Raw genomic sequence first — 15276 nt, 5'->3', positions numbered from 1 at the left:
CTTCTTCTTCTTCTTCTTCTTCTTCTTCTTCTTCTTCTTCTTCTTCTTCTTCTTCTTCTTCTTCTTCTTCTTCTTCTTCTTCTTCTTCTTCCTTTTCTTCTTCTTCTTCTTGTTTATGTCAAACTGTTGAGACTGAGTCAGGAGAGGACACCCTGCTGTGTTAGTTAGCTGTGGGGAGCTATAGCTAGCTCACTGTGGTCTAGGGAATTAGATGGGTTGCTTTTGTGGTGCTTTGTTTTTAGCATTAGCCTAGCATGGTTGGTTGGACAGAGATGCATTGGAATAGAATGAGAGTAAAATATCGTTAGCCAGAGTTTAGCTAGCTTTACACCTGTTTTTGGCTAATGGGGTTTTTAACCTCACAAAACCACCCGTACAAAAGTACTTCCTTTGACTTTAATCACTTGGGACACTTTGGGCTTTGTTCTTGCAGCCACCATCCTAAGTCTCTGTGGGGTTTGTGTCTGTAGTGAAGTGAATGAAGGTAGAACACACCAGACCTCTGTGCTAACCTTGTTAATCATGAACCGCCATCTAAGGTGAAGAATGCAACTACTTGTACTCTGGTTAGATCCCGACAGGGTGAGAAGACACAGGAGACGGGAGGTAGACTGCGCTCTTACGGCGCCCTCAGAGAGTATTCACACCCCTTTGACTTGTTCCACATTTTGTTGTGTTACAGCCTGAATTTAAACTTGATTAAATGTAGATTTTGGTCACTAAATCTACACACATTACCCCGTAATGTCAAAGTGGTATTTTGTTAATAGAACATTTTAGAAATGAATTACAAATTAAAAGCTGAAATGTCTTGAGTCAATAAGTCTTCAACCTCTTTGTTATGGCTAGCCTAAATACAGTAATTTCAGGAGTAAAAATGTGCTTAACAAATTGCATAATAAGTTGCAGGGACTCATTCCGTGTTCAATAACAGTGGTTAACATGATTTTTGAATGACTACCCCATCTTTGTACCCCACACATACAATTATCTGTAAAGTCCCTCAATCGAGTAGGGAATTTCAAGCACAGATTCAACCACAAAGACCAGGGAGGTTTTTCAATGCCTCGCAAAGAAGGGCACCGATTGGTAGATGTGTAAAAAAATAAAAAAATAAAAAGCAGATGCTGAATATCCCTTTGAGCATGGTGAAGTTATTAATTACACTTTGGATGGTGTATCAATACACCCACTCACTACAGAGATACAGGCGTCCTTCCTAACTCAGTTGCCGGGGAGGAAGGAAACCGCTCAGGGATTTCACCATGAGGCCAATGGTGATTTTAAAATAGTTACAGAGTTTAATGGCTGTGATAGGAGAAAACAGAGGATGGATCAACAACATTGTAGTTACTCCACAATACTAACCTAATCGACAGAGTGAAAAGAAGGAAGCTTGTACAGAATAAAAATATTACAAAACATGCATCCTGTTTGCAACAAGGCACTTAAGTAATACTGCAAAGAAATGAACTTGATGTCCTGAATACAAAGCGTTATGTTTGGGGCAAATCCAACACAACACATCACTGACTACCACTCTTCATATTTTCGAGCATGGTGGTGGCTGCATCATGTTATGGGTATGCTTGGACTGGTCCATATAGTCATGTAAAGGACTGATCCATATAGTCATGTAAAGGACTGATCCATATAGTCATGTAAAGGACTGGTCCATATAGTTATGTAAAGAACTGGTCCATATAGTTATGTAAAGGACTGGTCCATATAGTTATGTAAAGGACTGGTCCATATAGTTATGTAAAGGACTGGTCAATATAGTTATGTAAATGACTGGTCCATAAAGTTATGTAAAGGACTGGTCCATATAGTTATGTAAAGGACTGGTCCATATAGGTATGTAAAGGACTGGTCCATATAGTTATGTAAAGGACTGGTCCATATAGTTATGTAAAGGACTGGTCCATATAGTTATGTAAAGGACTGGTCCATATAGTTACAGTGGGGGAAAAAAGTATTTAGTCAGCCACCAATTGTGCAAGTTCTCCCACTTAAAAAGATGAGAGAGGCCTGTAATTTTCATCATAGGTACACGTCAACTATGACAGACAAAATGAGGAAAACAAATCCAGAAAATCACATTGTAGGATTTTTTATGAATTTATTTGCAAATTATGGTGGAAAATAAGTATTTGGTCAATAACAAAAGTTTCCCAATACTTTGTTATATACCCTTTGTTGGCAATGACACAGGTCAAACGTTTTCTATAAGTCTTCACAAGGTTTTCACACACTGTTGCTGGTATTTTGACCCATTCCTCCATGCAGATCTCCTCTAGAGCAGTGATGTTTTGGGGCTGTCGCTGGGCAACACAGACTTTCAACTCCCTCCAAAGATTTTCTATGGGGTTGAGATCTGGAGACTGGCTAGGCCACTCCAGGACCTTGAAATGCTTCTTACGAAGCCACTCCTTCGTTGCCCGGGCGGTGTGTTTGGGATCATTGTCATGCTGAAAGACCCTGCCATGTTTAATCTTCAATGTCCTTGCTGATGGAAGGAGGTTTTCACTCAAAATCTCACGATACATGGCCCCATTCCTTCTTTCCTTTACACGGATCAGTCGTCCTGGTCCCTTTGCAGAAAAACAGCCCCAAAGCATGATGTTTCCACCCCCATGCTTCACAGTAGGTATGGTGTTCTTTGGATGCAACTCAGCATTCTTTGTCCTCCAAACACGACCGAGTTGAGTTTTTACCAAAAAGTTATATTTTGGTTTCATCTGACCATATGACATTCTCCCAATCCTCTTCTGGATCATCCAAATGCACTCTAGCAAACTTCAGACGGGCCTGGACATGTACTGGCTTAAGCAGGGGGACACGTCTGGCACTGCAGGATTTGAGTCCCTGGCGGCGTAGTGTGTTACTGATGGTAGGCTTTGTTACTTTGGTCCCAGCTCTCTGCAGGTCATTCACTAGGTCCCCCCGTGTGGTTCTGGGATTTTTGCTCACCGTTCTTGTGATCATTTTGACCCCACGGGGTGAGATCTTGTGTGGAGCCCCAGATCGAGGGAGATTATCAGTGGTCTTGTATGTCTTCCATTTCCTAATAATTGCTCACACAGTTGATTTCTTCAAACCAAGCTGCTTACCTATTGCAGATTCAGTCTTCCCAGCCTGGTGCAGGTCTACAATTTTGTTTCTGGTGTCCTTTGACAGCTCTTTGGTCTTCGCCATAGTGGAGTTTGGAGTGTGACTGTTTGAGGTTGTGGACAGGTGTCTTTTATACTGATAACAAGTTCAAACAGGTGCCATTAATACAGGTAACGAGTGGAGGACAGAGGAGCCTCTTAAAGAAGAAGTTACAGCTCTGTGAGAGCCAGAAATCTTGCTTGTTTGTAGGTGACCAAATACTTATTTTCCACCATAATTTGCAAATAAATTCCTAAAAAATCCTACAATGTGATTTTCTGGAGAAAAGAATTCTCAATTTGTCTGTCATAGTTGACGTGTACCTATGATGAAAATTACAGGCCTCTCTCATCTTTTTAAGTGGGAGAACTTGCACAATTTGTGGCTGACTAAATACTTTTTTTCCCCACTGTATGTAAATGACTGGTCCATTAGTTATGTAAAGAACTGGTCCAAATAGTTATGTAAATGACTGGTCCATATAGTTATGTAAAGGACTGGTCCATATAGTTATGTAAATGACTGGTCCATATAGTTATGTAAATGACTGGTCCATATAGTTATGTAAAGAACTGGTCCATATAGTTATGTAAAGGACTGGTCCAGATAGTTATGTAAAGAACTGGTCCATATAGTTATGTAAAGGACTGGTCCATATAGTTATGTAAATGACTGGTCCATATAGTTATGTAAAGGACTGGTCCATATAGTTATGTAAATGACTGGTCCATATAGTTATGTAAAGGACTGGTCCATATAGTTATGTAAAGAACTGGTCCATATAGTTATGTAAAGGACTGGTCCATATACATGCTATGAAAACGTATTTGCCCCCTATCTAATTTTCTCTACTTTTGCATATTTGTGATACTGAATGTTATCAGATCTTTATCCAAAACCTAATATTAGATAAAGGGAACATAAGTGAACAAATAACACAACAATTACATATTTATTTCATAAACAAAGTTATGCAACACCCAATTTCCCTGTGTGAAAAAGTAATTGCCCCCTTACACTCAATAACTGGTTGTGCCACCTTTAGCTGCAATGACTCCAACCAAATGCTTCCTGTAGTTGTTGAACAGTCTCTCACGTCGCTGTGGAGGAATTTTGGCCCACTCTTCCGTGCAGAACTGCTTTAACTCAGTGACGTGTGGGTTTTCAAGCATGAACTGCTCGTTTCAAGTCCTGCCACAACATCTCAATTGGGATTAGGTCTGGACTTTGACTAGGCCATTCCAAAACTTCCAATTTGTTGCTTTTTAGCAATTTTCATGTAGTCTTGATTGTGTGTTTTGGATCATTGTCTTGCTGCATGACCCAGCTGCGCTTCAGCTTCAGCTCACAGACGGATGGTCTGACATTCTCCTGTAGAATTCTCTGATACAGAGCAGAATTCATGGTTCCTTCTATTAAGGCAAGTCGTCCAGGTCCTGAGGCAGCAAAGCATCCCCAAACCATCACACCACCACCACCATGCTTCACCTTTGGAATGATGTTCTTACTGTGGAATGCAGAGCTTGGTTTTCGCCAGGCATAATGGGACCCATCTCGTCCAAAAAGTTGACTCAAGTTTGCCAAAAAGCACCTGGATGATCATCAAGACTCTTGGAAGAACGTTCTATGGACAGATGATTCAAAAGTATAACTTTTTGGATGCAGTACTCCATCACTCTCCTTCTTGGTAAAATAGCCCTTACACAGCCTGGAGGTGTGTTGGGTCATTGTCCTGTTGAAAAACAAATGAAAGTCCCACTAAGCCCAAACCAGATGAGATGGCGTATCTCTGCAGAATGCTGTGGTAGCCGTGCTGGTTAACTGTGCCTTGAATTCTAAATAAATCACAGACAATGTCACCAGCAAAGCACGCCCACAACATCACACCTCCTCCTCCATGCTTCACGGTGGGAACCACACGTGCAGAGATCATCCGTTCACCCACACTGCGTCTCACAAAGACACGGCGGTTGGAACCGGTCTAATGTCCATTGCTCGTGTTTCTTGGCCCAAGCAAGTCCCTTCTTCTTATTGGTGTCCTTTAGTAGTGGTTTCTTTGCAGCAATTCGACCATGAAGGCCTGATTCACGCAGTCCCCTCTGAACAGTTGATGTCGAGATGTGTCTGTTACCTGAACTCTGTGAAGCATTTATTTGGGCTGCAATTTCTGAGGCTAGTAACTCTAATGAACTTATCATCTGCAGCAGAGGTAACTCTGGGTCTTCCATTCCTGTGGCGGTCCTCATGAGAGCCAGTTTCATCTTAGCGCTTGATGGTTTTTGCGACTGCACTTGAAGAAACTTTCAAAGTTCTTGTCTTAAAGTAATGATGGACTGTCGTTTCTCTTTGCTTATTTGAGCTGTTCTTGCCATAATACGGACTTGGTATTTTACCAAATAGTGTGAAAAGCTGTCATCAAGGCAAAGGGTGGCTACTTTGAAGAATCTCAAATATAAAATATATTTTGATTTGTTTAACACTTACTCATTCCAGGGTTTTTCTTTATTTTTACATTGTAGAATAATAGTGAAGACATCAAAACTATGAAATAACACATATGGAATCATGTAGTAACCAAAAAAGTGTTAAACAAATCAAAATATATTTTATATTTGAGATTCTTCAAAGTAGACACCCTTTGCCTTGATGACAGCTTTGCACACTATTGGTATTCTCTCAACCAGATTCATGAGGTAGTCACCTGGAATGCATTTCAATTAACAGGTCCCCTGTTGTAGAATACATGACTGTATACTCTGTGGACTGTGACACAACGTTGACCTATGACCACGTGTGAGGATAAGCACAGACAAAAGTTGACCTATGACCACGTTGTGATGATAAGCACAGACAAAAGTTGACCAATGACCACGTTGTGATGATAAGCACAGACAAAGTTGACCTATGACCACGTGTCTTATTATCTGCTTGCTTTGTTCCTATTCACCTCTGAATTCCCATCATGGGGTAGGATAGCTAGCACTAATGGATTTTCTTCTGTATGTAAGTTGCTGTAGCATGACCTTTAGCCATGTGCTGGGGTGTGTGTGTGTGTGTGCGTGTGTGCGTGTGTGCGTGTGTGTGTGTGTGTGTGTGCGTGTGTGCGTGTGTGCGTGTGTGTGTGTGTGTGTGTGTGTGTGTGTGTGTGTGTGTGTGTGTGTGTGTGTGTGTGTGTGTGTGTGTGTGTGTGTGTGTGTGTGTGTGTGTGTGTGTGTGTGTGTGTGTGTGTGGGTGGGTGGGTGGGTGGGTGGGTGGGTGGTATGGCTGTGTGACCATATCACTCTCTCTCCTGTATCTCCATCTTTCTGTCAATACATATGTGAGAAACACAGCAGGAGTTGATATACAGTGGGGGAAAAAAGTATTTAGTCATCCACCAATTGTGCAAGTTCTCCCACTTAAAAAGATGAGAGAGGCCTGTAATTTTCATCATAGGTACACGTCAACTATGACGGACAAAATGAGGAAAAAAAATCCAGAAAATCACATTGTAGGATTTTTAATGATTTTATTTGCAAATTATGGTGGAAAATAAGTATTTGGTCAATAACAAAAGTTTCTCAATACTTTGTTATATACCCTTTGTTGGCAATGACACAGGTCAAACGTTTTCTGTAAGTCTTCACAAGGTTTTCACACACTGTTGCTGGTATTTTGGCCCATTCCTCCATGCAGATCTCCTCTAGAGCAGTGATGTTTTGCCCGGGCGGTGTGTTTGGGATCATTGTCATGCTGAAAGACCCAGCCACGTTTCATCTTCAATGCCCTTGCTGATGGAAGGAGGTTTTCACTCAAAATCTCACGATACATGGCCCCATTCATTCTTTCCTTTACACGGATCAGTCGTCCTGGTCCCTTTACAGAAAAACAGCCCCAAAGCATGATGTTTCCACCCCCATGCTTCACAGTAGGTATGGTGTTCTTTGGATGCAACTCAGCATTCTTTGTCCTCCAAACACGACGAGTTGAGTTTTTACCAAAAAGTTCTATTTTGGTTTCATCTGACCATATGACATTCTCCCAATCCTCTTCTGGATCATCCAAATGCACTCTAGCAAACTTCAGACGGGCCTGGACATGTACTGGCTTAAGCAGGGGGACACGTCTGGCACTGCAGGATTTGAGTCCCTGGCGGCGTAGTGTGTTACTGATGGTAGGCTTTGTTACTTTGGTCCCAGCTCTCTGCAGGTCATTCACTAGGTCCCCCCGTGTGGTTCTGGGATTTTTGCTCACCGTTCTTGTGATCATTTTGACCCCACGGGGTGAGATCTTGCGTGGAGCCCCAGATCGAGGGGAGATTATCAGTGGTCTTGTATGTCTTCCATTTCCTAATAATTGATCCCACAGTTGATTTCTTCAAACCAAGCTGCTTACCTATTGCAGATTCAGTCTTCCCAGCCTGGTGCAGGTCTACAATTTTGTTTCTGGTGTCCTTTGACAGCTCTTTGGTCTTGGCCATAGTGGAGTTTGGAGTGTGACTGTTTGAGGTTATGGACAGGTGTCTTTTATACTGATAACAAGTTCAAACAGGTGCCATTAATACAGGTAACGAGTGGAGGACAGAGGAGCCTCTTAAAGAAGAGGTTACAGGTCTGTGAGAGCCAGAAATCTTGCTTGTTTGTAGGTGACCAAATACTTATTTTCCACCATAATTTGCAAATAAATTCATAAAAAATCCTACAATGTGATTTTCTGGAAAAAAAATTCTCAATTTGTCTGTCAAAGTTGACGTGTACCTATGATGAAAATTACAGGCCTCTCTTATCTTTTTATGTGGGAGAACTTGCACAATTGGTGGCTGACTAAATACTTTTTTCCCCCACTGTATATACATTCAGTACCAGTCAAAAATGTGGACACACCTACTCATTCAAGGGTTTGTCTTTGTTTTTGCTATTTTCTACATTGTAGAATAATAGTGAAGACATCAAAACTATGAAATAACACATATGGCTTAGTTTTTGCTCTGACATGCACTGTCAACTGTGGGATCTTACATAGACAGGTGTGTGCTTTTCCAAATCACATCCAATCAATTGAATTGACCACAGGTGGACTCCAATCATGTTGTAGAAACATCTCAAGGATGATCAACGGAAACAGGATGCACTAGAGCTCAATTTCAAGTCTCATAGCAAAGGGTCTGAATACTTATGTAAATAAGGTATTTATGTTTTTTATTTTTAATACATTTGCAAAAATGTCTAAAAAACTGTTTTTACTTTGTCGTTATGGGGTATTGTGTGTAGATTGATGAGGGAAAAAATGTATTTAATCAATTTTAGAATAAGATTGTAATGTAACAAAATGTGGAAAATGTCAAGGGGTCTGAATAGTTTCATAATGAGCTGTACAGCATAATTATTAATTTGACCATGCCTAAAGAGATATTCAATATCTGATTGGTTATTGTTACCCATCTACCAATCACTGCCCTTCTTTACGAGGCTTTCTAAAAGCTACCTGGTCTTTGTAGTTGAATCTTTGCTTGAAATTCAACACTTGACTGAGGGACCTTGCAGATGTTGTATGTAAGGGCACATTCTTTTCTCGCCATTTCTCCCGGTTGCTTTTAAGCGTGCCGACGGGTGCAAAAAAGTCGAGAACGAGAGCTAGCCGAGCGCTCGCTCATGTCCGGATCTTGGAATCTATTCAACACACCGCTAAGCCATTAGAGTACAGGTAACCTACGTTACTACGGTAATGAATGCGTTACTACGGTAACGGATGTTACTGTTTAATCAGGGAGCCACAAAGAACAATTAAACAAATGTAATCGCTGAATTCATGTTATATGTTTGCTATTTTCATGCAACCACAGAACAGAAAGAAGCTAAGCAAATAATTTTGTATTCGAATTATTCGCAATGCTTAAAGTTGAGAGATATCATTCACGCAAAGTATTGAGACTGGGGGTGTAAGTGCCTCCAGGGTAATATGGTCAAGTTGGCCTCATGTCTGGGCCCTCCAACCAATAATGAGACCAAGGACATCCAAAAATCCATCATATTAACAGTTTTGAATGAAGCCAGCAACGCAAATTATTAATGTCAGTGATTAACAGTGTACAGCTATTATTGCATGTTGACTAAACGATCGCAGTGAAATTAGATGATCCGTTTAATATATTTAATTCAGGTAATGATTTAATTATTCATTATTTCATTTCACTATTTCATTTAATGAATACAGACATGTCTATGTTGAACTATACAGGCTTATGAGGGCCTTGTACTACATCAACAAGGTTAATTCCTGTTATTACTGTAGCTACACACACACACACACACACACACACACACACACACACACACACACACACACACACATGGCACATACCCCCACACACACACACACACACACACACACACACACACACACACACACACACACACACACATGGCACATACCCACACACACACACACACACACACACACACACACACACATGGCACATACACAGTATCACCGCCTGGTATGGCAACTGCTCGGCCTCCGACCGCAAGGCACTACAGAGGGTAGTGCGTACGGCCCAGTACATCACTGGGGCCAAGCTTCCTGCCATCCAGGACCTCTATACCAGGCGGTGTCAGAGGAAAGCCCAAGAAATTGTCAAAGACTCCAGCCACCCTAGTCATAGACTGTTCTCTCTGCTACCGCACGGCAAGTGGTACCGGAGCGCCAATTCTAGGTCCAAAAGGCTTCTTAACAGCTTCTACCCCCAAGCCATAAGACTCCTGAACAGCTAATCAAATGGCTACCCGGACTATTTACATTGACACCCCCGCTACTCGCTGTTTATTGTCCGTGCATAGACACTTTACCCCTACCTACATGTACATATTACCTCAATTACCTGGAATAACCTGTACCCCCCAGCACATTGACTCGGTACCGGTACCCCCTGTATATAGCCTCGTTATTGTTCTTTTATTGTGTTACCTTTTTAAACTTTAGTTTATTTAAAAATAATTGAAATGGTTTTTATCAAATATTTTCTTACTTTAAAAAAAATCTGCATTGTTGGTTAAGGTCTTGAAAGTAAGCATTTCACGGTAAGGTCTACACCTGTTGTATTCGGAGCATGTGACAAATAACATTTGATTTGTCACACACACACACACACACACACACACACACACACACACACACACACACACCTCACAATGTACTATAAAGGTCAGTCATGTCATTATAGGCTACTGTATGTGGATTCCTCATTGCCATGGCAGTCAAACCAGATCAGCTGGTCTCAGTAATAATGATCCTCATCTCAAAGCTGAATATTTTCTGTAGTTTAAACTCATTGTTCATTAGCTCAGTGGTGTGTACAGAAAGACTTACAAAGAATCCCATGATAATGACATGGCTGAGTCCCTAATTGACAGCCTATTCTATGTGTAATGCAATACGGGCCCTGGTCAAAGGCAGTGCACTTTGTAGGGAATAGGGTGCTATTTGGGATGCACGGTCAGTGTTGCTGTAGGTGGGTGTGGTGGTGGAATCAGGCGCAGGACGCAGAAAATAAGTCCAAAAGACTTTAGTGAATGCACAAACTCAAACACGATGCAATGCCCTGAGGCGAGAACTCCGCACGCAGGCGAAAACAAAACGGGCGCACTAAGGATGTGCGACAAAACACTCCTACACATAGGAGAACAGCTCAACCGAGCAAACAGTATACGAACTAGCAAAACGCACGACAGTGAAAACAATCACACACAACACCTGACAAACACAGTCTCCTCAGTTCATGTCATGTTGACGACAAAGTTTTGATCATGCATACTTGGTTGTCAGTCGTTACAGAGAGGCATCCTAGGATGTCCTACCAGATAGCTGCTGCTTTAGCCTCAGAGAATGAGGTAAAGTAGTGCACTGTGTAGGGAATAAAGTGCTGTTTGGGATGCTGCCATGGACTGGGTGTGACAGGCACACTTCTATCATTATCCTATAGGTGTTGCTGTTTTAGCATCAGAGAACGAGAATGGAAACATGGCCTAATGGCAAATATACAATATCTATACAATATATACAATATCTATACAATATATCCAATATCTATACAATATATACAATATCTATACAATATATACACTATTTATACAATATATACAATATCTATTCAATATATACAATATCTATACAATATATACACTATTTATACAATATATACAATATCTATTCAATATATACAACATCTAGACATTATATACAGTATTTATACAATATATACAATATCTATATAATATATATACAATATCTATAGAATATAGTCAATACTTATACAATATATACAATATTTATACAATATATACAATATCTATACAATATATACAATATCTAGACAATATATACAGTATGTCAGAGGGATCAAGTGAACATTTAATTGTATAACACATTTTTATGTACATTATGTTGTATATTGCTAGAAGTCATAATATACAATGTTGCCATATCAATAATAAAAAACACACTGTGTACAGGAGACATTGAGTTCTATGGTGTTTTCTTTTATCCCATTGGGTAATGTAATGTAATCAAAGATGGCTCATTGGCTAATGAAAATGATTGACAGAGTGGATTGGCCAACCTCACATCAGTCAATGCAACCTCAGCATTCTTTATTGTGTTTTAATAAAGGGTGTGTTTTTCTGCAAACACAGGCGGTGCTCAGCTTGCTTTATACCTGGGTGTGTTGTTGTCTGTGATGGAGGCAGAGCACAAAGGACATGGATGTTAGTTGGAGCACCATTCACTAGACTCATCATTGGGCCTTGTTGGTTTTAGCAAATCCAGTTTTTAAGCATGTTGATGTCAGCTTCAGTAATATAACTTGTGTGTTGGTTTTTCCTCCAGGCTGAAGTCCACGCCGAGAGGATCGACCAGAACAGAGAAAACAACACAGCAGACAACATAGTGGTCTGTACCAAGCCTCCAGCCACAACCATAGAGCAGGGGGTCGACCCCCGACAGGACGTCCCAGGGAGGAACACTGAGGAAGAGGAGGAGAAGAGGAGGAGAGATGAAGACGAGGATCTAGAGTTCCCTCACGACTTTCTGCCCAGCACAGACCTCAGCCTTGAACTCGACTGGGGGACTTCACTTGGGTAGGTGGCTTTGGTTTTACCTGTTTGCTTGTACGCACGTGCACACACACACACACACACACACACACACACACACACACACACACACACACACACACACACACACACACACACACACACACACACACACACACACACACACACACACACACACACACACACACACACACACACACACACACACACACACACACACACCAGAGATAACCTAAATTGATCTCAACATTGCCACTGCTGATGTCAGGTAAAGGTAAGGTTAGGTAAGGTAAGGTAAGGAATATGTTAGGTAAGGAAAGGAATATGTTAGGTAAGATAAGGAATATGTTAGGTAAGGTAAGGGGTAAGTAAGGTATTGTAGGGTAAGGTGGGGTAAGGTAGGGGATGGTAAGGGTTAGCTAAGTTTAGGTAGGGTAAGGTAAGGTAAAGGAAGGTTTAGGTAAGGTTAGTTAAGATAAGGTAAGTGATAGGTAAGGGATAGGTAAGGTAGGGTAAGATAAGGTAAGGGTTTGGTAAGGTAAGAGTTACTGTATGTAAGGAAAGGTAAGGTAATGGTAAGGGTTAGGCAAGGCAGATAAGATTAAGGTAAGTGTAGGCAAGGCAAGGCAAGGTATGATAAGGTACAGTTTGGCAAGGTATGATAAGGTAAGGTTAGGTAAGGTGAGGTACGGTAAGGTGTGATAAGGTAAGGTAGGGTAAGATAAGGTAAGGATTGGTAAGGTTAGGTAAGGGTCAGGTAAGGTAAGGGTCGGGTAAGGTAAGGTAAGATAAGGTAAGGGTTGGTAAGGTTAGGTAAGGGTTGGTAAGGTATGATAAGGTAAGATTAGGTAAAGCTGTTGTACTCAGCTCATTGGCAGTACCGGTATACAGGTTTAGACTTGTTGTTTGGTTGTTGACTGTTCCTGTTACTATGAAATGAGATTTGTATTCACGATGCAAATCACTACAGTATTTACATATTCTTCAGAGGCAGGAAATATAGATCACAGCTTTACCATGAAGTCGTTTACATTGTAAAGTATTCCTGCATATAGTTTAATGTCAATGGAGTGTTATTCTCCAGCATTGAATTGACAGTAGTTGTAATGGAACTTTATCCACCCATATTGCTGTCTTTTACTGCTATGCTGTGTGCTGCCTTTAGTCCAGACTTACACTTCCTTCATCTAAACTGTCCTGGTGTGTGCTCCATACCTTATGTGTGTTTTCCGTCCCCTGGTGTGATTTTAGTAAAGAGATTAAGAGTGATCAGGGGAGCCTGAGTGACTCAGTGAGCCCCCTACTGGCTGGTCTGCAACATCACATGGATAGCAGCACACCACTGGTGGCTGTCCAGAAGAGGTATCCTGCAGTGTGTAGGCTACAGTACTTGTCCACAGCATGAGGGAGAAGGGGAGACAGAGGGCCTTCGTGCTTCCTCTCTGTTTGCTGTGTGTGTTGTGAGGCAGGGGTTGTGTTCGCTAGGCACGAAACGCAAGAAAGACGTCCGAAATGGAGTGAAACAGAGTGAAACGGGGAAGCCATAGTTATTTTTATGTATATTGTGCTATATATATTTATATTGTTTTTTTTTATTACCAATTTCTTTATTTTATTTCACTTAGTCCTGCATGTTGGAGCTCGGAGCCTAAGATTTTCACTGTACCCTGCAATCACACCTGTAACCCTGTACATGTGACTATTAAACACTCAATCTATTATCCACTCTGAATCTATTACAAACTCAGAATCTGAAAGTACTATCTGAACTTGTTCAATAAGAAACGCTTGTTTTTTTTTCCGGCTTCCATTACACAACGTTTTGAACTGTTTTGCTAAAGTGTGCCCTAATGAACACAACCCTGCGGTGGCCTTTCAGACACTGCATGGGTTGTAGTGGTGTGTTGACTTTCAGGTGCTTCAGTGAATTATTTGAAGACTGACTGATTCGTATGTTTGCTCAGTTTTGAAGTTTCCTGTTGGTTTGGCATATCTTGTCTGCTGTTTGTCTGAGCGGAGTGTGTTTCCTGTTGGTTTGGCGTCTCTTGTCTGCTGTTGTCTGAGCGGAGTGTGTTTCCTGTTGGTTTGGCGTCTCCAGTTGTGTAAAGTAACTTAAGTCGTTTTTTGGGGTATCTGTACTTTACATTTTGCCCGTGGGAATTGAACCCACAACCCTGGCGTTGCAAGCGCCATGCTCTACCAACTGAGCTACAGGAGGGCTACTTCACTATTTATATTTCTGTCGACTTTTACTTCAATACATAAAATAAATATATAGTATACTTTTACTCCGATACATTTCCCCTGACCTTCGTTACTCGCTACAAAATAAAATACATCTGAAGCTGGAAGAAAAAAACAAATCATGTTGGAAAAAAGATGCAAGCAACATCGGCATTGAGGTAAGCCTACTGTTAGCTTGCTAGCTAGAATAACATTAGCTAACCTAGCTAGCCCACATTTGCTAATGCAACAAGCAGTGTTAGTTGATGCTAGCTAATCCTACAGTTGAAGTCGGAAGTTTACATACACTTAGGTTGGAGTCATTAAAACTCGTTTTTCAACCACTCCACACATTTCTTGTTAACAAACTGTAATTTTGGCAAGATGGTTAGGACATCTACTTTGTGCATGACACAAGTAATTTTTCCAACAATTGTTTATATTTCACTTATAATTCATTGTATCACAATTCCAGTGGGTCAGAAGTTTACATACACTAAGTTGACTGTGCCTTTAAACAGCTTGGAAAATTCCAGAAAATGATGTCATGGCTTTAGAATCTTAATCATTTGAGTCAATTGGAGGTGTACCTGTGGATGTATTTCAAGGCCTACCTTCAAACTCAGTGCCTCTTTGCTTGACATCATGGGAAAATCAAAATAAATCAGCTAAGACCTACAAAAAAATTATAGACCTCCACAAGTCTGGTTCATCCTTGGGAGCAATTTCCAAATGCCTGAAGGTACCACGTTCATCTCTACAAACAATAGTACGCAAGTATAAACACCATGGGACCACGCAGCCGTCATACCGC

The 15276-nt window shown here is 41.0% G+C and overlaps 1 protein-coding gene across 2 annotated transcripts in view; it reads left to right on the top strand.

Annotated features, from left to right (window-relative positions):
* The window catches only part of tacc2 (transforming, acidic coiled-coil containing protein 2), a 272493-nt gene that overhangs the window by 55742 nt on the left and 201475 nt on the right, over positions 1–15276 (top strand). For both annotated transcript variants that reach the window (XM_041893422.2, XM_041893506.2), the window contains one exon: positions 12013–12263. In XM_041893422.2, the coding sequence (XP_041749356.2) occupies positions 12013–12263 (251 nt within the window). The remainder of the gene's footprint in view (positions 1–12012; positions 12264–15276) is intronic.

The sequence above is a fragment of the Coregonus clupeaformis genome, chromosome 1 (assembly GCF_020615455.1).
Source record: "Coregonus clupeaformis isolate EN_2021a chromosome 1, ASM2061545v1, whole genome shotgun sequence".
NCBI lineage: Eukaryota > Metazoa > Chordata > Actinopteri > Salmoniformes > Salmonidae > Coregonus > Coregonus clupeaformis.
This window is presented reverse-complemented; position numbering and strand designations above follow the sequence as displayed.